The sequence below is a fragment of the Scyliorhinus torazame genome, chromosome 12 (assembly GCF_047496885.1).
Source record: "Scyliorhinus torazame isolate Kashiwa2021f chromosome 12, sScyTor2.1, whole genome shotgun sequence".
Lineage (NCBI taxonomy): Eukaryota > Metazoa > Chordata > Chondrichthyes > Carcharhiniformes > Scyliorhinidae > Scyliorhinus > Scyliorhinus torazame.
Window position 1 is genome coordinate 200642192 of NC_092718.1, and position 22489 is coordinate 200664680.

The following is a 22489-nucleotide window of genomic DNA, read 5'->3' on the forward strand; positions in this document are numbered from 1 at the left end:
GTTCTCAAATACAAATAAAAAATAAAATATTTCCTGTACAGCAGGTAACTATTTCAATTAATAGAATAGAATTTACAGTGTAGAAGGAGGCCATTCGGCCCATCGAGTCTGCACCGGCCGGCTCTTGGAAAGAGCACCCTACCCAAGGTCCACACCTCCACCCTGTCCCCATAACCCAGTAACCTCACCCAACACTAAGGGCAATTTTGGACACTAAGGGCAATTTAGCGTGGCCAATTCACCTAACCTGCACATCTTTGGACTGTGGGAGGAAACCAGAGCACCCAGAGGAAATCCACGCACACACGGGGAGAATGTGCAGACTCCGCACAGACAGTGACCCAAGCCGGGAATCGTACCTGGGACCCTGGAGCTGTGAAGCAATTGTGCTATCCACAATGCTACCGTGCTGCCCACTATATTCTGAATTATATTCTGAAATCACATGCCTTGTGGTGGAGCACTTTCGATCCAAATTAGCATGTGCAAGGGGATGCAGCACCATGCAGTGACTCCTCCAACCCCAGATCATTTTTAAAATGTGTTCATGGGATCTGGACATTGCTGGCTAGGCCAGCATTAATTGTCCTAGAAGGTGGTGGTGAGCTGCCTTCTTGAACCACTGGAGTCTCTCTGGAGTGGTATAAGTACACCCACTGTGATGTTAGGGAGGGAGTTTCAGGATTTTGACCCAGCGACAGTGAAGGAACGGTGATATATTTCCAAGTCAGGGTGAGGAGTGGCTTGGAGGGGAGCTTCCAGGTGAGAGTGTTCCCATGCTGCCTTTGTATTTCTAGGTATTAGAGGTCACCGGCTTAGAAGGTGCTGTCTATGGAGCTTTGGTGAGTTGCTGCAGTGCATCTTGTAGATGGTAACACACTGCTGTCACTGTACATTGGTGGTGGACGGGATGCCAAACAAGTGAGTTGCTTGGACCTGGATGCATCTGGCTGAAAACTAGCATTCCCAGAAACCCAAGAGCACTGGCCAGATGTGCAAACATCAGAAATAATGGAAATAGAATCACAGCCTGATCTTTCAAAAAGTAGGATTACAAAATTGAAGGTATAAATTTAGAGTTCTAGGCAAGTGAGACTTGCTTGCCTCAATACTTGGATCAGTTTGCATTGGATACAAACTGGAACATGCCTGGATTGGAGAAAAATAGACATTGAAACAATCCCTACAATGTTAGCAAAGAACCAAATTAATCAGTGTTTGTGGAGAAACCTATGCTCCAAGCCAATCTGATATGCAATGGAGAAAAGTAATGATAATCTTTATTATGGTCACAAGTAGGCTTACATTAATACTGCAATGAAGTTACTGTGAAAATCCCCTAGTCGCCACACTACGGCGCCTATTCGGGTATACTGAGGAAGAATTCAGAATGTCCAATTCACTTAACAAGTGCAACATCTACAAAGAAAGAGTTATCAATCATCACATTGGGGAGGTGATGACATAGTGGCATTGTCATTGGACCAGTAGTCCAGAGACCCACGGACTTGGGTTTGAATTGTTGAAATTTGAATTCAATTTTTTAAAAAGGCCTGGAACCAAAAGTCTAACGTTGACCATTAAACCATTGTCGATTGTCGTAAAACCCCATCTGGTCCACTAATGTCCTTGCGGGAAAGAAATCTGTCGTTCTTACCTGGTCTGGCCTACAAGTGACTCCAGATCCAGAACAATGGTGATTGCCTTCTAAATGCCCTCTGAAATGGCCTAGCAAGTTTAAAGGAAATGAGGGATGGGGCAGCAAATGCTAGCACATCCCACAAATGAATATTTAAAATGTTAAAATGACGACCTTAGCATTCAAAGGACAATTTTGACCAATGCAATGCATTTTATTACATTTATCCTGCTTATGGAAGCTAAACAGGAGAAAATCTAGGGTAAATATTGCAACACCCCAAATAACAGCAGTGCCCCACATGCAGCAAGAGCAGATCAAAAAGACTCTGGCAAATGGTAAGGTGGTTTGCAAATTGATTCTTGTATATTTCCAATAATTGGTTCCCCATTTCCTGACGCCAATCCATGCTGGGATACAGGTTGACATGCACGAGCAGCCCTTCAGCACTGCTTCATGACCATTATCCATAACTGAGCCCAGAGGCTGACAGAAGTACAGATGCGCCAGTTGTGCCCCACAAATGTCATGCCACACTAGGAACCCTGACTGATTTTATTCTCTTCCTTAACTAGGTGTACAACAGGCAGTTGTGACATTCTAACTGCTAACTTCCCCAAGACCAGGCCCAGATTTTGTGGTACTAATGATGGTAAAACTGTCAGTATTTTCTGTCATTAATCATCTGAAGCTGACACCAACGTCTGGAGTCCACACAGACATAGCTAAATACTGCAATGCAGAACTTTTTGTCAGTGATTCTACAGTTCCCCAGAGGGAACTAATGAGAGCTTTCCCTTTCACTCTGCTCGGCTTGCTGTTAAAGCCGTTGAAAAAAAATGCGCGCTCGATTATACTACATTTCAAGGAGCTGGTTACCGTCGACTGATGGGGGGAGGGAAGTGGGTTTAGGTTGTTGGGGAGGCGGGTTTGGGGTTTTGTGTTGGTTTTACTTTGTAATGCTAGGTGTTTTGAATGTTAAACTGTTAAAAACTTGAATAAAAATACTTTTTTTAAAAAGAAAACAAATTGCATCTTGAGGGCAGCACAGTAGCATGGTGGTTAGCACAATTGCTTCACAGCTCCAGGGTCCCAGGTTCGATTCCCGGCTTGGGTCACTGTCTGTGCGGAGTCTGCACGTTCTCCCCGTGTGTGCGTGGGTTTCCTCCGGGTGCTCCAGTTTCCTCCCACAGTCCAAAGGTGTGCAGGTTAGGTGGATTGGCCATGATAAATTGCCCTTAGTGTCTAAAAAATTGCCCTTAGTGTTGGGTGGGGTTACTGGGTTATGGGGATAGGGTGGAGGTGTGGGCTTGGGTAGGGTGCACTTTCAAAGAGCCGGTGCAGACTTGATGGGCCGAATGGCCTCCTTCTGCACTGTAATTTCTATGATTCTATAATTTCTATGAATGAGGGGTAACTTGTTGTTTTTATTAAACAGCTTACAAAGTTTATACATACCGCTGAACACCCTCATTGGTCCTGAACAAAACTCATATTTGGCATGTCAAATCTTTCCATTATTGAGTATACTGTAAACAAACTAGGTAGTCCCAGTCATTCATTCCTCTCTCTGTAAAATTCTGATTGTTCACCTCCTCTATGGCCTGGCGCTCTTGTGCAGGCTATTATGTCAGCAAATTTTTGAACCTGTCACGTGAGAGTACCTTTAAGAAATGGGTGATTATCAGTGATATCAGAGTGTGGGTGGAGCTGGACTGTCTGTCAGTTTTTTTTACTTTTGTTTTAGGCTGTTTGCTTCTGGGTGTGTTTTAGTTTTGTTTTCAGTGTTGGAGCTAAAGCCAGAGCAGGTGTACTGTTGATCTCTCTGCCATGAAAAGACTATCTCTTGATCATTTGGTGAATTCAGAATTATAAATGTTCTCAGTAGTGAACGTAAACCTAATGTGCTTCTGTTAAAAGGTGTTTCTTTTGTCTTCTGGGTGTTGTTTGGGAAGTTATTAAGGATTACTTAGTGTTGTATTCTTTGGGGGCTGTATTTGAATTAATGGTTGCTAAGATGTTCACTGTATGTTTTAAAAAGGTTAATTTGAGTTCATAGAATAAACATTGTTTTGCTTTAAAAAATACTTTTCCATTTTTGCTGTACTACACCTGTAGAGTGGGCCGTGTGCTCCCCATACCACAATCTATTAAAAGTTGTGGGTCGGGCAGCACGGTGGCACAGTGGTTAGCATTGCTGCCTATGGCGCTGAGGACCCGGGTTCGAGTCCTGGCCCTGGGTCACTGTCTGTGTGGAGTTTGCACATTCTCCCCGTGTCTGCGTGGGTTTCACCCCCAGAACCCAAAGATGTGCAGGATGGGCGAATTGGCCACACTGAGTTGCCCCTTAATTGGAAAAAATAATTGGATACTCTTAAAAAAAAAAATTTTTAATTAAAAATTAAAAAAAGTTGTGGGTCAGATGAACTCCATGATACACTTTGGGGTTCTCTAAGCCCTGGCCCATAACAAACCGGTGAGATGGTGGAGGCTCCCTCTTCCTCGTGTCGAGGGAAACCATATCTTGGTTTCCTTTTCTCCGTCTCCCTCAACTTTTAAATTGAATATTTAACGTGAGTGGATTTTTTTGTTGTCGATTTCTTACCGTCTGCAGCATTTTCCTGTGCAGGCTATTAGCCTCCTGCCTAGTTATTGGATGTCAAACTCATTCATTAGTGGCTAACTTGGAAAAGGCAGGGATGGCACAGTGGTTAGCACTGCTGCTTATGCCAAAAAGAAAAAAAAAAGTAGTAGTTTGTAGCCTCTGGGAATAGTCAATGTGACTGGCTGCTTACCTTTCTTCATGACATCACTGCAGCTGGGGGTGGGGGGGTTAGAGAGAGAGAGAGAACACGAGAGATGAACAAGCAGACAGCACAAAGCCAATGTGGGTTGCTTTCTTAAAGGTCAATGGCGAACACTGTCGTTTTGCTGTTGACAGTGAAATCAGGACCACGGTAACTCAACACAAACCAGGGCCCAAACATGATGCCATCTCCTCTGCATGCTCCTTACCCACTCAGCCATGAATAAAAACCTGTATTCATATCATCACCTTTTGCAACCTTGGGACTTGCCATCGTGCTTTACACGCAGTGAAGTATTTTTTACCTATAGTCACTTTATAATGTGGGAAACGTAACAGCCTATTTGTGCACAGCACCTTCCCACTAACTGCGACATGCTCATGAGCAGATAAATCAGTCTTTGCAATTTTGAGGGACGAATATTGGACAATGCCCCTACTCCTCTTCAAAATATTCCCATGAGTTCTTCCACATCCACTCAAGAGCAGGTAGAGCCTCGGTTTAACATCTGATCCAAAAGGTAGCACCTCAAAAAGCACAGCACTCTCTCAAGAGCTGCACTGGAGTGTCAGCCTAGAATTCTGAGCTCACGTCTCTGGAGCCAAAGGAGGCAATTACTTTTAAACAGCACCTCTCACCTGTAATTGCTGCAGAGTGAGCTGTCCCAACGTCTGCATGCACAATATTTCCTTCATTAAGGGGATATGATTGCACAGGAATGAAAATGCTAACTTCTTCAACTTGACTGGAGGGATGAGGGTGCTCAGCTGGAGTCAAGTTATCCAAACCGAGCTTGTTAAATCTGGGAAGCAGAATGTTGTTATAGTTAATATGCAGTAACAAAATCAAATCCAATACAGAAACGTATTTTAGGATTTATCACTAACACAAATTCTTCTGGCTGGTGAAAGGAATGGGCATGTTCTACACAAGGGAGCTTCACCCATTAACAGATGCTGGCAACCTGAAGAACTAAAATGGATAATGAGCGATAACTTTTCTTTGAGCTGCCATATGCCTGACATTCATGGAACTTGATCACTATGTTTTTTTTAATTATTTAATTTTTCCAAATAAGGGGCAATTTAGCATGGCCTATCCACCTACCCTACACAACTTTGGGTTGAGGGGGTGAGACCCACGCAGACACGGGGAGAATGTGCAAACTCCGCACGGACAGTGACCCTGGGCCGGATCGAACCCGGGTCCTCGGTGGCATAAGGCAGCAGTGCTAACCACTGCGCTACCCTCTGATCACCAGGTTTAAGAGTTTTTAGATCAAGCTACTGAACAATCTACACTCACCTGTAAGGTTTCTATGTGCTCAATGTAGAGCATTTATTCTCTCCTAATACAAATTTAATCTATTTACCCAAATCTAGAGTGAAGGCACAAGTTGCAAAGCTAAGACAGAAGGTTCGCCATGAGCATCTTGTTGTGTTATGCTTCTTCATGTAGCATAAGCTGCTTCCTTGATGTATACTCTGACAAAGGAAGGTTCAGACTTGGAGATAGGTTTAACACATTTATTGAACAGTTAACAATTCTCCTACTTGAGTTCGACTCTCCTGCTGATCTTGCTATCGTAACTCAATCTAACTAACCAGTCTGCTCTAATCCATGCGGTGGGTGTGATGCTTCCTGATCTGCCCCTGTCTCTCTAAGTGTCGCCTGTGGAAAGAGAAAGAGCATGTGTGCCCTGTCCTTTTATATGGGTAGCCCCCTTGTGGTAGTGTCACCTCTGGGTGTGTCTTGACTGCCCATTAATGACCTATTGGTTGAATGTCTGTGTGTCATGATGTCTCTGGTGCTCCCTCTAGTGTTTACTCAGTCCTAGTGTATCTACATTAACCCCTTGTGTATCTACAGTGATGCATATCACCACACATGTAAGGGTACTAATGGTGTTTCACGGTTTGTTCAACTAGATTCAAGTTAGCCATTGTGACATTGGCTTTTAGAGTCATCTAAAACGCAGCAGGATTAATCCTAGCTCTGATGACAAGTTAATCGCTCCAGATTCCTTAAGTGAGACATGATGGTCGGCCAATCATTAACAAGGATCTCGAGTATTGGAAACATGGATGATTCAGGTATAGGATTTCTCAAAGAAGCCAAACCTGGTTCCAGTTTCCATGGTGGGTATATAATTTTGTCAGTTCAACCTGAACGAGATCTTGCCCCATCGAGGAGCAGGGCCGGTTTAGCTCAGTGGGCTAGACAGCTGGTTTGTAATGCAGAACAAGGCCAGCAGCGTGGGTTCAATTCCCGTACCGGTTTACCCGAACAGGCGCCGGAATGAATATGAAAATATGAAAATCGCTTATTGTCACAAGTAGGCTTCAAATGAAGTTACTGTGAAAAGCCCCTAGTTGCCACATTCCGGCGCGTGTTCGGGGAGGCTGTTACGGGAATCGAACCGTGCTGCTGGCCTGCCCTGGTCTGCTTTCAAAGCCAGCGATTTAGCCCTGTGCTAAACAGCCTGATGTTTAATGTGGCGACTAGGGGATTTTCACAGTAACTTCATACTTGTGACAATAAAAGATTATTATTATTATAAGTATCACTCATTGGACATGAAACATCTGACAAATGTAGCTATGAGGTTTCAATGAGTGCACAGTTCAGAACTAGCATCATTAATAATACACCCCAAAATTTCTCAAAGCATATTAAGTCAAATTATGGTCATAGATTATCATAGAATTTACAGTGCAGAAGGAGGCCACCCGGCTCTTGGAAAGAGCACCCTACCCAAGGTCAACACCTCCACCCTATCCCCACAACCCAGCAACCCCACCCAACACTAAGGGCAATTTTGGACATGAAGGGCAATTTATCACGGCCAATCCACCTAACCTGCACATCTTTGGACTGTGGGAGGCAACCGGAGCACCCGGAGGAAACCCACGCACACACGGGGAGAACGTGCAGACTCCGCACAGCCAGTGACCCAAGCCGGAATCGAACCTGGGACCCTGGAGCTGTGAAGCAATTGTGCTATCCACAATGCTACCGTGCTGGTCAATCACAATGTAATTTTCTTGGAAAACATCGCTGATTATTTGATTTAAAGTCCCCATTACCTGTTACTCCCACAGGCCAAAATGTGATTCTGTGTTGTGAGAATCATTGAACAGTCAATTCCACACAAAACTCTCTGGGCTTCATGTTCGGAAGGGACATTCACTTGCTGAGGGGAATTATGAGACTCCTGAGTTTCCAAGCCAAGCCGACCTTCAACAGAAATAGAAAAGAAAATCAAGAACCAACGGAGAAGAGATTTGGTTCAAAAGCACTCGTTTTATCGATGCTAGGAGTGGACACTCAACCAGTGCCCTTGCTTAACCTTGCAGAGCTAACCATGCCTATTTTACGATTACTTACAGGTTCGTTGCTGGTTGATTTTTTCTGGCTGTGTTTCTATCTAATTTTACAGGCAGCACAGTGGTTAGCACTGTAGCCTCTTAGCGCCAGGGACCCAGGTTCAATTCTAATCTTGTGTGACAGAGTGCATGGGTTTCCTCTGGGTGCCCCGGTTTCCTCCGACAGTCCAAAGATGTGCAGGTTAGGTGGACTGGCCATGCCAAATTGTCCCTTGGTGTCCAAAGATTAGGTGGGGGGTTACAGGGTTACCAGGACAATGCAAGGGAGTGGGCCTACGTAGCATGCTCTTTCAGATGGTTGGGACAGACGTGATGGACTGAATGGCCTCCTTCCGCGCTGCAGGGAATTTCTAAGTGTTTGGTGTTTTCTATGTTGTTTCTCTGTTATTAACAGTGGGTCTAGTTTTGGTTGTCCTTCGTTAGGATCAATAAAGACTGCTGGAGGCATGACTCTTCATCAACTTTTATTAAGCATTATTCCAACTATGTACAGTAAAAGGTTTCTCGTAAAACTCTCTCAGCACACTGTGTTCATGTCATCTTACATCATTGATTATGTACACTGTCTATTTAGATATTTAACATTAACCCTTTACACTAGGGCAGCACGGTGGCCTAGTGGTTAGCACAGCTGCCTCACGGCACTGAGGTCCCAGGTTCGATCCTGGCTCTGGGTCAATGTCCGTGTGGAGTTTGCACATTCTCCCCGTGTCTGCGTGGGTTTTGCCCCCACAACCCAAAAATGTGCAGAGTAGGTGGATTGGCCATGCTAAATTGCCCCTTAATTGGAAAAAATAATTGGGTACTCTAAATTTATTTTTAAAAAACCTTTACACTAGTTTCAATCTGCAATGGTCTACAAGGAGTGTGGTGAACCTCAAGCCTTCTGCATTGACCAGTTGCTCCCAGGCACATGTACATTAACAGGCATTCTCATTGGAGTATAGAATGACTTGAATAGAGGCCATACTGAGCAGATCAAGCTGTTGGAAGAGGGGGGGGGGGGTATGCTGTCAGCAGGAGGTCATATCCACCCAGAGTGTTTGATCAGTGAGCAATCTTGCGAGAAAACTGCTCCTCAGTTAGGACATTCTCACTGAAATGTGCTATTTGCTGCAGCCACTATTGCAACCTCAGAACAGGTCGAGGGCTGCATTGCCAATGACTCTTGAGGATGAGCATGTCAATCATACTTCATGCTTCCAGTTCCTTCCAGGCTGGTCATGGAGAAATTGGCAACATCTCACAATTTGCCATCCAATGTAGCATGAGCGAGGCTACTGAGGCTCTCTTGTTAGACCAAGCAAACAGGGTGAACATGTCGCTTTGCTAGGATTACAGGCTTCCCAATGATCCAGGTACCACTGACTGCACACATATCACTTTGTGTATGTTGCATACCAGCACTGCCCTATTCCAGAACCAAAGTCCGTTGAGCTCATGTCATCTCTCTGCAAGAGCAATCCAGCTGGTCCCACTCTCCACCCTTTCACCCGTAACCTGCAATTATTCCCTTCATGTACTAATCTAATTGTATGTTTTAGCCGCCTTCTCAATGCACCAAGCATTTAGTTGTGCATGCCCCATCAGCGTTCTTCAGTAGCCTGTCACAAAGAGCCCTCATCCAAATCCTCTGGAGCAGAACCCATGTGCAATTCCATCCTCCAGTGAGCTGGCAGAAGTGCTAACCTTGTCCAGTGCCCTTACTGCAGCCCATAGATGTTCACTTTCTCACTGTGTACAGATCCCACCTCTAATTTCTCCTCCAAGATATTCCAAGTATCTGAGCTGGTAAATGCAAGTGGATAATCAAGTAGCAGTCCTTGTATTCATCAGCACTCTCATCTTTGGTGTAAATCTGTTGCCTGGACTGATAGCCAAAAAGGAAAAGGCACTCAGGCAGGTTTGAGGTGAGAAGTAAGCTCATGCTTACAGCATTAAGGAAGAGTTAAGGCAAGCAGGTGTATCTGTTCCCTCTGCTTAGCACCTGCTGCCTCCAGTTGTTTGCCATCTTTTCCTGCAAGAGAGAGGGAGTGTAGCCAGTGATTGTCTGGCTGAGGCAAATAATGGCTGAATAGCTGATTATGTGTGCAATCTCTGATTCAGATGGAAGGCTTGCAGCTTTCCTAATTTTGTGAAGGCAAGGTGAAGCAACTGAATGTTAGCCCTGAGGCCTGATTGATAGACTGCTGTTAGGTGAGTGATGGGGGACTGCAGTCATATAAGCAGTGGCTGAGGTTGGTGCTCCAGTTGGTAGGATCTGGCATTTGAAGATGCATTCATTCACATTGCCCACTTGTCTGACATTATTGAAGTGCTTACAGCACTAGAGCCAATTCCTTGGGCCACAACCCCTGGCATTAACTTCCATGGCTATGTACTCCTTTAGGATATATTTCTGGAGAACCCCCTGCAGATACAGGACATTTCTGCTCTTTCCTACCACCTCCTGCAAGGCATCCACGGTGCCCAAAAGCCTCAAAGCCTGCTCGCTTGTGCATATTGTTCCATTCCTCACCATTTCTCAGAGCAAGCTCTTTTCCGGCACGACTACTAGCACCACTGTACTTGTCACAGTATACATGGCCTTTAAGAAGTATTCGATAGCTTTAAGCAATACAGGTTCGTTTTAAGTGGTGCTAACTCATCCCTATTGATGCATCCATCACTGACTGGACACAGAAATCATACAAATGAACAGGTAAAGTGAAGTTAGTGTGCTGCCTTCATTACAATCAATGGGCTTGGGTTAATCGCACATTGTGATCTTGATGTCTCTTTTCAGGAGTTGTAGTATTTAGTCCCCCTTATTTCTAAAATTTTCTGATAATTCACTTCATAACTTAAAACAAAAGCCTTAAGAAGTCTTGTCTTATGAACTACTGTTATATGAATAGAATGTTAGACATTCAAGACTTTCTTTTATATTAACCTGTTTTGTAGGTACAACAAATTAGCATTTTAAAATGTAACATGAATCAAAACCACGGATATGTAAATAAATTGATGGATGGCTGGACAAGTTGACAGATTTGATTGTGGTTTTCGAGTTTGTCGAAGACCGCACATGTACAAGTGGTCCAAGTACTTAACCACCAAGGGATTTAGAATAGGTCTGCATCTCACCCCCAGCCATCTGTTTTTCAATGTAATCTAGTCAGGCTAATTTTGTCTTCTGAGAAAAGCTACATAACAGGCGTGATAGTTGGCAATGAATAGAAGACCAAATTACATCTGAAGTGCAGAATATCAGCAAAATAATTTGTGCCTTCTGTGATAAGAGTGTGAAGGCCATGAGGTTTACAGGGGGGAAAAAAACATATAGAGAAAGAAACAGAATTATGTGTCACATCAATATGAAAATCCTGAAAGAAATGCACATTTCCTGGAAACCTACAGGCATCGCAAAGTAGCCATATTCAGCCATGTTTATCTCCTTTGCTTTTTCTCTCTTTTAGGCAGGTGTTTAAATGACTGATTTCAGGCATAGCATTTTATAATGTTCTCGGTACCTTGCTGAGTCAACATGAGACACTATTATAATAAGAAAAAAAGGATAAACAACAAATTTTAAAGAGAGGTGCAATTTCTAAATCATCAGTGATTAGACAATTGCACTGCATTTTCATTGCCCCTCATCAACATGCATCCCAGATCTTTGAACGTGTTGTGTAAAACTCATTATTGAAGGGCAGCACGGTGGCACAGTGGTTAGCACTGCTGCCTCACGGCGCCGAGGCCCCAGGTTTGATCCCAGCTCTGGGTCACTGTCCATGTGGAGTTTGCACATTCTCCCCGTGTTTGCGTGGGTTTCGCCCCCACAACCCAAAGATGGGCAGGGGAGGTGGATTGGCCAAGCAAAATTGCTCCTTAATTGGGAAAAAAGGAATTGGGTACTGTAAATTTATTTTTTTGAAACTCATTATTGTGAAATGCAGTGAATGCCAATGTATAAGCAATATAGGAGCCATCTTAACCACAGTAAGATCCCACAGGCAGAAATGATAAGAATAACCAAATTGTGATGTTGGTTGAGGAAAGAATGTTGGCCACATAGCTCTTTCATTCTTTTTTTTATATATACCTTTCGAGAACCCAATTCTTTTTTTTTTCCAATTAAGGGGCAATTTAGTATGGCCAATTCACCTACCCTGCACATCTTTTTCGGTTGTGGGGGTGAGACCCACGCAGACACGGGGAGAATGTGCAAACTCCACACAGTGACCGGGGGCTGGGATCGGACCCGGGACTTCGGCACCCTGAGGCATCAGTGGTACCACTGCGCCACCATGCCGCTCAATCTGAGACCATCTGCAGCATTGAAAGGAGGCACGTTCATGGAACAGAAGGCAGTTAATTCCAATATGGACTCCAGACTGCAGTTTTGGGTTTCAGAAAATGAATAATTTATGCAGACCTCAAACCGCAAGTGAGCAATAAAAGGAAAGCCTCCTGTACAAGATGTCGCTCCAAGACAGACAAACACGCTTTGACCCTTCCTCCCCGCTTGAATAATGGTACGTCATTGGCTATCCCCCAGTCCTCTGGCATCTCTCCTGTGGCCAGAGAGGAATTTAAAACTATTGCAAGCACCCTTATTTCTTCCCTTTCCTCACTGAACAGCCTGAGATAAATTTTTATCTGGCCCTGGAGATTTATCTACCTTGCCTGTTTATTCATGCTGCGTAACAGTTCAATCAGCATTAGTTGCCCTTCAGTACCTCATACAAGTGCGAGCCTAAATGGCGATATTTGGTCTCTGGGAGTGCACAACAAAGTCGATTCTTCACCTATAATCTTCATGCACATTCCACTAGGCAACACTTTCCACTAGGAGACACTGAAAAGCAAAGAGCAGCAGGAACCCTAGCTGATATTTCTCCCGGTATGCAGGCACAGTGCCATTGTGGAAAGTGCATTTCACCAGCTGAGCCACAAGAGTAGACCACTAAAGAAATAGGTGAATGAAAAGTTTTTTAAAAAAAAATCACAACTCATTTTTGGCAACACAAATGAGCTCGCTGACCAGGTAATAATACCTAAACTTCACAATAAGAAAAACAAACCTCACTCCAGTCCATTGTGAGTTTTTAATCATTCTTTCCACTCAGAGAATGGTCAGTAACCAGAGGTTTAAGGTAATTGTCAAAACTCCAGGGGAGATCATTTTCTTTTAAATGCACGAGTTGTTCTGATCTGAAATACACTCTCTGAAAGTGTGGCAGAAATAGATTTGATAATAACTTGCAGAAGGGAATAATAGTAATAATAATCTTTATTGCCATAAGTCGGCTTACATTAACACTGCAATAAAGTTACTGTGAAAAGCCCCTAGTCGCCACATCCGGCGCCTGTTCGGGTACACTGAGGGAGAATTCAGAATGTCCAATTCACCGAACAGCACATCTTTCGGGACTTGTGAGAGGAAACCGGAGCACCCGGAAGAAACCCACACAGAAAAGAGGGAGAACGTGCAGACTCCACACAGACAGTGGCCCAATGCGGAAATCGAACCTGGGACCCTGGAGCTGTGAACCAACAATGCTAACCACTGTGCTACCGTGCCACCCAAAGTATATAAATGCTTAAAAGGAAACATTTGCAAGTCTGTGAGGAAAAAGGGTGGCATGTAGCGCAGTGGTTAGCACAGGCACTGCAGCGCTGAGGGCCTGGGTTCGAATCCTGGCCCTGGGTCACTGTCTATGTGGAGTTTGCACATTCTCCCCGTGTTTGCGTGGGTTTCACCCCCACAACCCAAAAGATGTGCTGGTTAGGTGGATTGGCCACGCTAAATTGCCCCTTCATTGGAAAAAGAAAAATAATTGGCTACTCTAAATTGAAAAAAAAAAGTCTATGAGGAAAAAGCGGGGATAATTGGATAGCCCTTCAAAGAGCTGACACAGGGACAAGGGGTCAAATGGCCTTCATCTGTGCATTTTTGTCATCAAATTAATCTGATGAATCTGTCAGGTGTACTCCTCTTTAAAGCACAGCTACGGGTTTCCATCTTCCTTCACCTTCACCCCCCCCCCCCCCCCCAAAAATCGGGGCCAATTTAACGTGGCCAACCCACCTACCGTGCAATCTTTGGATTCCAGGGGCGAGACCCATGAATACACGGGAGGAATGCAAAAAGTCCACACGGACACTAACCCGGGGCTGGGGAAGAACCCAGGTCCTCGGTGCCATGAGGCAGCAGTGCTAACCACTGCACAACCATTTTTTTTTTCTTTTCAATAAATTTAGAGTACCCAATTAATTCTTTCCAATTAAGGGGCAATTTAGCGTGGCCAATCCACCTACCCTGCACATCTTTGGGTTGTGGGGGCGGAACCCACGCAAACACGGGGAGAATGTGCAAACTCCGCACGGACAGTGACCCAGAGCCGGGATCAAACCTGGGACCTTGGCGCCGTGAGGCAGCAATTCTAACCACTGCACCACCATGCCGCCCTTTACAGGAATGCATCATGACATAAATCTGTTGTGACAGTGACATGCTGGTGGGGTTTTCTTTTAGGAATTTCCCTACCATGGACCTACAGGCAGAGATGTAGCAAATCCCAATATAAATTAGAGTCAGTGGCCGAAGGGGCTGGGGGGAAATTTCCTACTGTCCTCGGACTTTTGAGTTGCGTAAAAATGCAAAAGAAACATCTATAAAAGAAACTGTGGAATAAAAAGCTATTTAAGAGTCTTATCTTTGAATTGCATCAATGTTATTTATCTGATGTGACTAAGGTTTGACCACCAAATAAATTTGGAGCCTGGTCCATTGACTGCACAGTCCCAACAGGGCACTGTTATTTGCTGATAGCATTGTGTGTACAAGTATAGATGAATCTGTCCTCAGGTGACAAATGGCGAGGAAGCAACAGCATTGCAAATATTGCCCGCAGCATGCAGTTGGTGTCTCCACTGGTACCTTCATTAGCATGGCAAACATAGGTCTGATAACTGCCTGTTTGCTATTGCTGCTTGTTCAGTTTGAATTGTAGGGCTCTGGTGTTCATGTTCTGGCTCCCTGGGTACCTACTGCTGAAAACAGTCCACTTACTCTGACAGCAGAATTAAAGGCCTCATCTGCAATGAAACCAGTGGGAATAAGGGATCCAGTGTTTGCTCTGTAAATAGAGGAGGGCAGTGGAAGGTTGCTCATCGCCCATAATCCAAAACTAAGTAAGTGCCAGTGTAAAAGTGCCTCCCAACTGAACAAGAGGAAGGAAAAACTTGTGGTACCTTGAAATTTAATGCTGCATTCACATTCGTGTTCATATGTTAACAGATATTCCAGATACAAATTCATCCCCACTTCCTTCAGCAACAATAACTTACATCTCAATGGTTCACTTCCTACACAAAAAAGGTGGTGCAGAGTATTAGAGGGAAAATGTGATCATCAGGAAGGAGGAATAATGGAAAACAGGAAACGTTAGAGAAAGTGTGAACCACTGTCAAAGAGATGATTTTTTTAAAAAGAGGATTTTGGAAGCAAGGATGAAGGGGGAAAGGTGCAGGATTGGCTAACAGGTGAATCTCAGAAGTCAGAAGTGGAACAGTAATAAGTAGTCAACCTATAGTTTAGTATATAGGGCACTATTCTCCCCCCCCACGCCGGGTGGGAGACTGGCCGGGGCACGGCACGAATCGCGCCAAGCCGCCCCGACCCCCGCACGCGATTCTCCCACCCCCCCGGAAACCAGCGGCACGCGATTCGCACCGGGCCGCTCGGAGAACCGGCTAGCGGAGATTCTCCGGCCCGGATGGGCCGAGCGAAGGCTACGACACGACAGGTTCCCACTGGCGCCGTCCACCCCTGGTCGCTGCTGGCGGGAACTCTGCGAGAATGCTGGGGGGGGGGGGGGGGGGGGGGCGGCCTGTGGGGGAGGAAGGGGGGCTCCTTCACCGGGGTGGCCTCCATTGGGGTCTGGCCGGCCTCTCCCCCCCCCCCCCCCCCGGGCCTACCTCCTTCCGCGTGCGGCCCCAGAACACCGGCTCCATGTTGGTGAGGGGCCGACGTGCGTAAGACATTCCCATGCATGCGCTGGATGGCGCGGCCCAACTGCGCATGCGCAAGTTGGTGCGGCACCCATTTGGCGCCGCGTAAGGACGCTGGAGCGGCGTGAACCGCTCCAGCGCCGTGCTGGCCCCGTGGGGGCCAGAATAGGTCGTGCCCGGGCCCTGTTTGCGCCGTTGTGAAACGCGATGGCGTTCACGACGGCGCGAACACTTGGCCTCCATATCGGAGAATCGCCCCCATTGTATATAGGGTTTGATATACTATGAATCTGCAGACCTAGAATTATAGGACTGGATTTTACTTGCATATATTTGACACAATGATGTGGCTTGTGCAAGAGTGATATTAATTTACCCAGCTGACCAAACATATACTGAACTATTTAAAAAGGACTGTTTAAAAAACAAGAAAAGTACTGACTATAGATGGCTGCCGCAAATCATCTGACATCTGGTACTGCAGGTTGACCAGCTTCTGGAAAGTTCCACTGTGAATTCAGACATGCCACAACACACCTGAGAATGTCAGGAACCACTTCAAAAGATTAATTGAAACCTAGTGGACGTAACATTTTCATTTCTATAAGTTACCTCTCCAGCAGTGACAGAAAATCTACTAAAACAATGATCATATGAGGTTACATGTTCCTATCTCATCAAGCTGGATGCTGACTCATTCAGGGAGTTAATGGCTGGGATCTTACAGAATATATTCACAGCATCACCACTTCCCCCACCCGCTCACCTCTTTTCAGGCTATGGAACAAATGCAACCAGCGATTCATACGTCAGATAAACAAATCCGTTCTGAAATCGTATGGGTGGCAGAAGTCATTTGATTGAAGTGACCATTTTGAAATCTCTTTGATACATGCTTTTAAGGACAGAACAGTCTGGGAAACCTGCCATTCACTCTCCTGTCTCAGGTCCATTCCCTCACAGTTTTAAAAATTCAGAACAGAGATAGTGGGTGCAATTCTCCCATCGGGAGACTAAGTCCCGACGCTGGAGTGAAAACCGGAGTGTTTCACTCCAGCGTCGGAGGCCGTTACCAGCCCCCTATTCTCCCTCCCCCGGGGGGGGGGCTAGGAGCGGAGCCCCGCGTAAAAGCCGTCCTCCCCACGGCCACCCGCAAGAAGATGGGGGGGGGGGGGGAGGGGAGAATTCCACCCAGTGAATTTTCATTAAAAGGAACCTCAAGTGCAAAAATCATCGACTTCTGGAGGAGATCAATGACATTTTTAAAAGGATATTCTCTTCAGTAATTGGGAATTACATGGCTTGCAACTCAACTCCTGGAATCGAAAGGCGAACCTGGAAAAAGTTCTGCCACATCCACAGTGACCAGCAAAGGACTCAAACAGTAAAACGTTTAATTTTGTACCTTCCAGCATTGAACTTTACTTTGGCTAAGAAATTAACTACCCATGGTATAACTTGTAAATTTTGCTTGCTTGTTTGTGTGTGTGATATACAGTCACAAGAGGTTGAAATCCATGAGATTACCTTTTAAAATATTTCTGCGATATTTTTTTAAAATTTAGAGTACCCAATTCATTTTTTCCAATTAAAGGGCAATTTTGCGTGACCAATCCACCTAGCCTGCACATGTTTGGGGTTATGGGGGCGAAACCTACGCAAACACGGGGACAATGTGCAAACTCCACACGGACAGTGACCCAGAGCCGGGATCGAACCTGGGGCCTTGGCGCCGTGAGGCAGCAGAGCTAACCCACCGTGCTGCCCTTTATTTCTGCTATCTTTACGTGGGTGTTGTTTTTATAAAAAGCTCAGTGACAACTGACCCCTTTTTGTTTTAAACTTCAAGAAACCCTACCAGACTTGCTTCTCTGCAATCAGCACATGAATGGTTCAAAACAGACATTGAGAAAATTCCTTCATCATTGTGAATCCTTAATGAAACCTGTTAGTCAGGCTTGGAGTGAGAGGTCATCTTTACCCCTCCTCACATGATCATAACATCTTAACTGCAAAAATGTAAATAACCTCTACAATCAACCTGAAATTAGAAAGTATTAAACTACAGATGAATTATACGTCTGGAGAAATATATTTTAAATTAAAGTATTATTGTGGCATGGTCTTTTTCCCCCCCAAAAATGGATCAATTAATTTAATATGATGCAAAGCCATTTTACATTAACTAGATTTATACCTACTCTTACAATATTGTAACATTATGTTTAGAATTTCCTCCAGTGAGGTGACTTTTGGATCTTTAACAAAGCTCACATCAACTAAATAATTAAAAACTCTTTAATGTTTTAGAACAATTTATATAAAAGCCTGAAGATTAATAGCTTTTGGCTCCATTCAAGTGGTGCCAAGATAGTTCAGGTGGTAAACTGCCAAGATTGCAATTAAAAGGTTACAGGTTCAAATCTCATTGAAGTCCAACATTTGGCATTCCATCATCTCAAGGTAAGAGCATCACGACAAGGGTCATCAAAATGCACCTATGTGTTGCATTACCCAACCATGGAGACTTGTTAAATAGGTTTCCTGGCTCAAAGCCAAAGCAAAGAAAACGTGGCCCAACAGACCACATCAAAATGCTCTGAAGCTGGTGCTCTCAGAAAAGCCACCCCTGGCTCAGTTAGGCAACTGCTGAGGCATTTCGTTTAACAGCTAGCTTTCTGAAAGCCACATTAAATTTAAGAGGATTTGACTGAATGTTGTACAGCATTTTATAGAGGCTCTGTATTTCAAACAAACAAACAAAAAACATTCTCACCATTGTCGCCTCTTCCCCATGAGAACACTTCACGGTCATTGGTTGCTGCCAAAACATGTGATGCCCCACACGAAACCTGGGCAATCTCATATCCAAGCAATGCCTCAACAATTTTGGGCTGTGGGGAGGGATCAGAAACAGACTGATCACAACACATTAGCAGAAAATGCGATGTTCAATTGATTTCTGAGCAAACTACCTCGGCCTCTCCAAAAATGTTTTTTTAAGGTGCCAAAGGTGCTGCTGTAGCTAATGCCAGCAAAATTGTTCCTTTTAAACAATGGAGCAATCTACCATCCACACTGCGCCCGAAAAGCAGCAAGCGTGACCGGTAAAAAAGGGGAGACCCCGCTCCCGGGATCTACCCAGCTTGCTATGCCTTGCGACATCTAACATTTTTTTAAATATAAATTTCGAGTCGCCAATTATTTTTTTTCCAATTAAGGGGCAATTTAGCGTGGCCAATCCGCCTAACCTGCACATCTTTGGGTTGTGGGGGTGAAACCCACGCACACACGGGGAGAAAGAGCAGACCCTGCACAGACAGTGACCCAGCGGGGAATCAAACCTGGGACCCTGGCGCTGTGAAGCCACAGTGCTATCCACTTGAGCTACCGTGCTGCTCATAGAGCATATTAGAGCAAGTCAGCTAGTCTCAGTCGTGGGGGTCTCCCAGGGAGTCGGAGACCACCAGATGCATGCCGTGTGGGCAGGGCAAGCCTGGCAGTGCTAAGATGACAAGCTGGCATTTTGTGCGCTGCAGTGATTGGACCCAGGAGGGTGCCCTGTACATGTGAGAAGAGGTGGGAGTGGGGGGCGGGAGGACCCCCTTATAGGTGAGTTGAAGCTTGGGGGGTGGTTCAGGTGTTGAGAGATCAGGATGCTTTTAAAAATGGCCTCCCGATCTCTCCCTGCACTGAGGAGTTCCGGCGAGCGGGGATCCTCAGTGCAGGAAATGGGACTAAGTGCGGCCTCAGCACCGTGTTTCCCGCTGAGGCCCTGTATCTAACCGGAGTCGCGTTAGACAGTATTCTGTTTCTCAGCGTTGCGAGTGCCAGGAAACATGCAGCTAAATGCACTCGCTATGGCACTTAGATTACCATTCGATTCGATTGCATATTATATTATTTTTCCACTCTTGCTGCTAATTTTCTCCAAACTCCCCTTCCTCAATGCACATTAACTAAATGCTTGGGTATGTGATGAATGTAAGAAATTGTTATATATATTATATTTTAGATTTTGTTGTATTAATGCTATTACAATGTATCTGCTAAAACTGAGATTAAGGAGTCATAAAGGTGAGGTAATCATTGATTTCAACCATTTACTTGTTTACAGAGACATGGCAAATGGAATATTGTTTATAGAAATGGGATTCCCTGGTTCCCTGAGATTATTTATGTGGGATGGTGTTTAGTCCTAGCTAAGCAGGTTATGGCACATCTTAGTGGGATACAGATTATGTAATTAACGGGAGGAGCCAGGTCTGTGTGATTTTTGGCTGTTTTGCAATAGGGTTTGAGTCTGACAAGACAGAAGGATTTTCAGGTTGATCCTGAATGGGTCTCTCTCCAAAAGTCTGCACGGAGAGCATCAAGTAACCCTGTTACTAACATTATTTCTGAGTGGATTTTGAAATGCATTAGGTTGCTTGGTTGGAACATAAATAGTGGCAGGTAGTCAGTTAAAGTTTTTACTTTTATTTAAGAACGGTTTAACTGTTAATTATAAAGGTATCTATTTTGATGTTAATGTGGTCAGTTCTGTGCTTAAGTTAAAGTTTGTTTTAACATAAGGTATACCTGTTGGACAAAGTCACCACTTCTGAGGTGAAGTATCAATTCCTCACAGTTTTACAAACTGCAAATTGTTTGGGTTTTCACATCCGGAACCTAACAAAAATTGTGGCCTTGTCCAGTAACCCAACAGGTACAATAGAAGGCAAAGAATAGCAATGGAAGGGTGCTTTTCTGATTGGAGGGCTGTGACTAATGGTGTTCCGCAGGGATCAGTGCTGGGACCTTTGCTGTTCGTACTATACATAAATGATTTGGAGGAAAATGTAATTGGTCTGATTAGTAAGTTTGCGGATGACACAAAGGTTGGTGGAATTGCAGATAGCGATGAGAACTGTCAGAGGATACAGATCGTTTGGAGACTTGGGCGGAGAGATGGCAGATGGAGTTTAATCCGGACAAATATGAGGTAATGCATTTTGGAAGGTCTAATATAGGTAGGGAATATACAGTGAATGGTAGAACCCTCAAGACTATTGACAGTCAGCGAGATCGAGGTGTACAGGTCCACAGGTGATTGAAAGGGGCAACACAGGTGGAGAAGGTAGTCAAGAAGACATACTAAGAAGTTTTACAACACCAGGTTAAAGTCCAACAGGTTTGTTTCAAATCACTAGCTTTCGGAACACTGCTCCTTCCTCAGGTGAATGAAGCGGTAGGTTCCAGTAACATTTATATAGACAAAGTCAAAGATGCAAGGCGATACTTTGAATGCGAGCATTTGCAGGTAATTAAGTCTTTACAGAGCCAGAGATAGGGGTAACTCCAGGTTAAAGAGGTGTGAATTGTCTCAAGCCAGGACAGTTGGTAGGATTTTGCAAGCCCAGGCCAGATGGTGGGGGGGTGAATGTAATGCGACATGAATCCAAGGTCCCGGTTGAGGCCGTACTCATGTGTGCGGAACTTGGCTATAAGTTTCTGCTCGGCAATCCTTCATTGTTGTGCGTCCTGAAGGCTGCCTTGGAGAACGCTTACCCGAAGATCAGAGGCTGAATGCCCTTGACTGCTGAAGTGTTCCCCGAGTCATGTTGCAGCTGTATAGAACCTTTGTTAGGCCACACTTGGGAGTGTAGCGTTCAATTCTGGTCGCCACACTACCAGAAGGATGTCGAGGCTTTAGAGAGGGTGCACAAGCGATTTACCATTAGCTATGATGAGAGGTTGAATAAACTCGGTTTGTTCTCGCTGGAACAACAGAGGTTGAGGGGCGACCTGATAGAGGTCTACAAAATTATGAAGGGCATAGACAGAGTGGATAGTCAGAGACTTTTTCCCGGGGTAGAGAGGTCAATTACTAGGGGGCATTGGTTTAAGGTGCGATGGGCAAGGTTTAGAGGAGATGTACGAGGCAAGATTTTTTACACAGAGGGTAGTGGATGCCTGGAACTCGCTGCTGAAGTGTTGGGTACTCTGATACACAGACGAACCAACACGGTTGCGAATGGTACAACGTAGTTTTATTTCAATCAACTATTAACATAGTAAACTCTGGTACTCAGCACATGGTGAATGTCTGAGTGGCTGGCAATGAGGTCTGTGCCCTGAGCCATCTCCTGCTCGAGTGCCCAGGAAGTGTCGTGTTCCCTGTTTTGTACTGTGTATGCTCTTGTCTGTGATTGGCTGTCGTGTTGTGTGTGTTGATTGGTCCGTTGATCTGTCCATCATTATGTATGTATGTATGTGCTGTTATGTTCGCCTGAATATCATGACATCCCCCCCTTTTTTACAAGATTATGTGCCTACGTAGTTATAAATAGAGATGTGTACTGAGTGTAGCTAAATGTGTGTGCGCGTAATATTTACAGCATGTACATGGGGCTTAACTATATACAAGGGGCGATGTCGGGTGTGACATAATAACGAGGTTGTACCAAAACAAAGAACGGGGTAATGTTGAACGATAAAACAAATTCCTGTAACGACAAGAACATAAACATATTAACACAGTGGTTGCATGAGTTCAATGTATAAACAGTCTCATAAGTCCAGTCTAGCAGATGGGCGACAAATTCGGGTTGACCGTCAGGGTGGCACACCATTCATCACCCGGATTGATCGTGTTAACTCGGTTCCCATCAATGACC

The 22489-nt window shown here is 44.8% G+C and overlaps 1 protein-coding gene across 7 annotated transcripts in view; it reads right to left on the minus strand.

The window, feature by feature from the left end:
• The window catches only part of nek8 (NIMA-related kinase 8), a 110134-nt gene that overhangs the window by 25729 nt on the left and 61916 nt on the right, over window positions 1-22489 (minus strand). For 6 of the 7 annotated variants that reach the window (XM_072469653.1, XM_072469652.1, XM_072469656.1 and 3 more), the window contains 3 exons: window positions 18607-18724; window positions 7533-7683; window positions 5085-5248 (listed from right to left, as the gene is read on the minus strand). In XM_072469653.1, coding sequence (XP_072325754.1) covers window positions 5085-5248; window positions 7533-7683; window positions 18607-18724 — 433 coding nt within the window. The remainder of the gene's footprint in view (window positions 1-5084; window positions 5249-7532; window positions 7684-18606; window positions 18725-22489) is intronic. The other variant, XM_072469659.1, reaches the window with a different exon arrangement.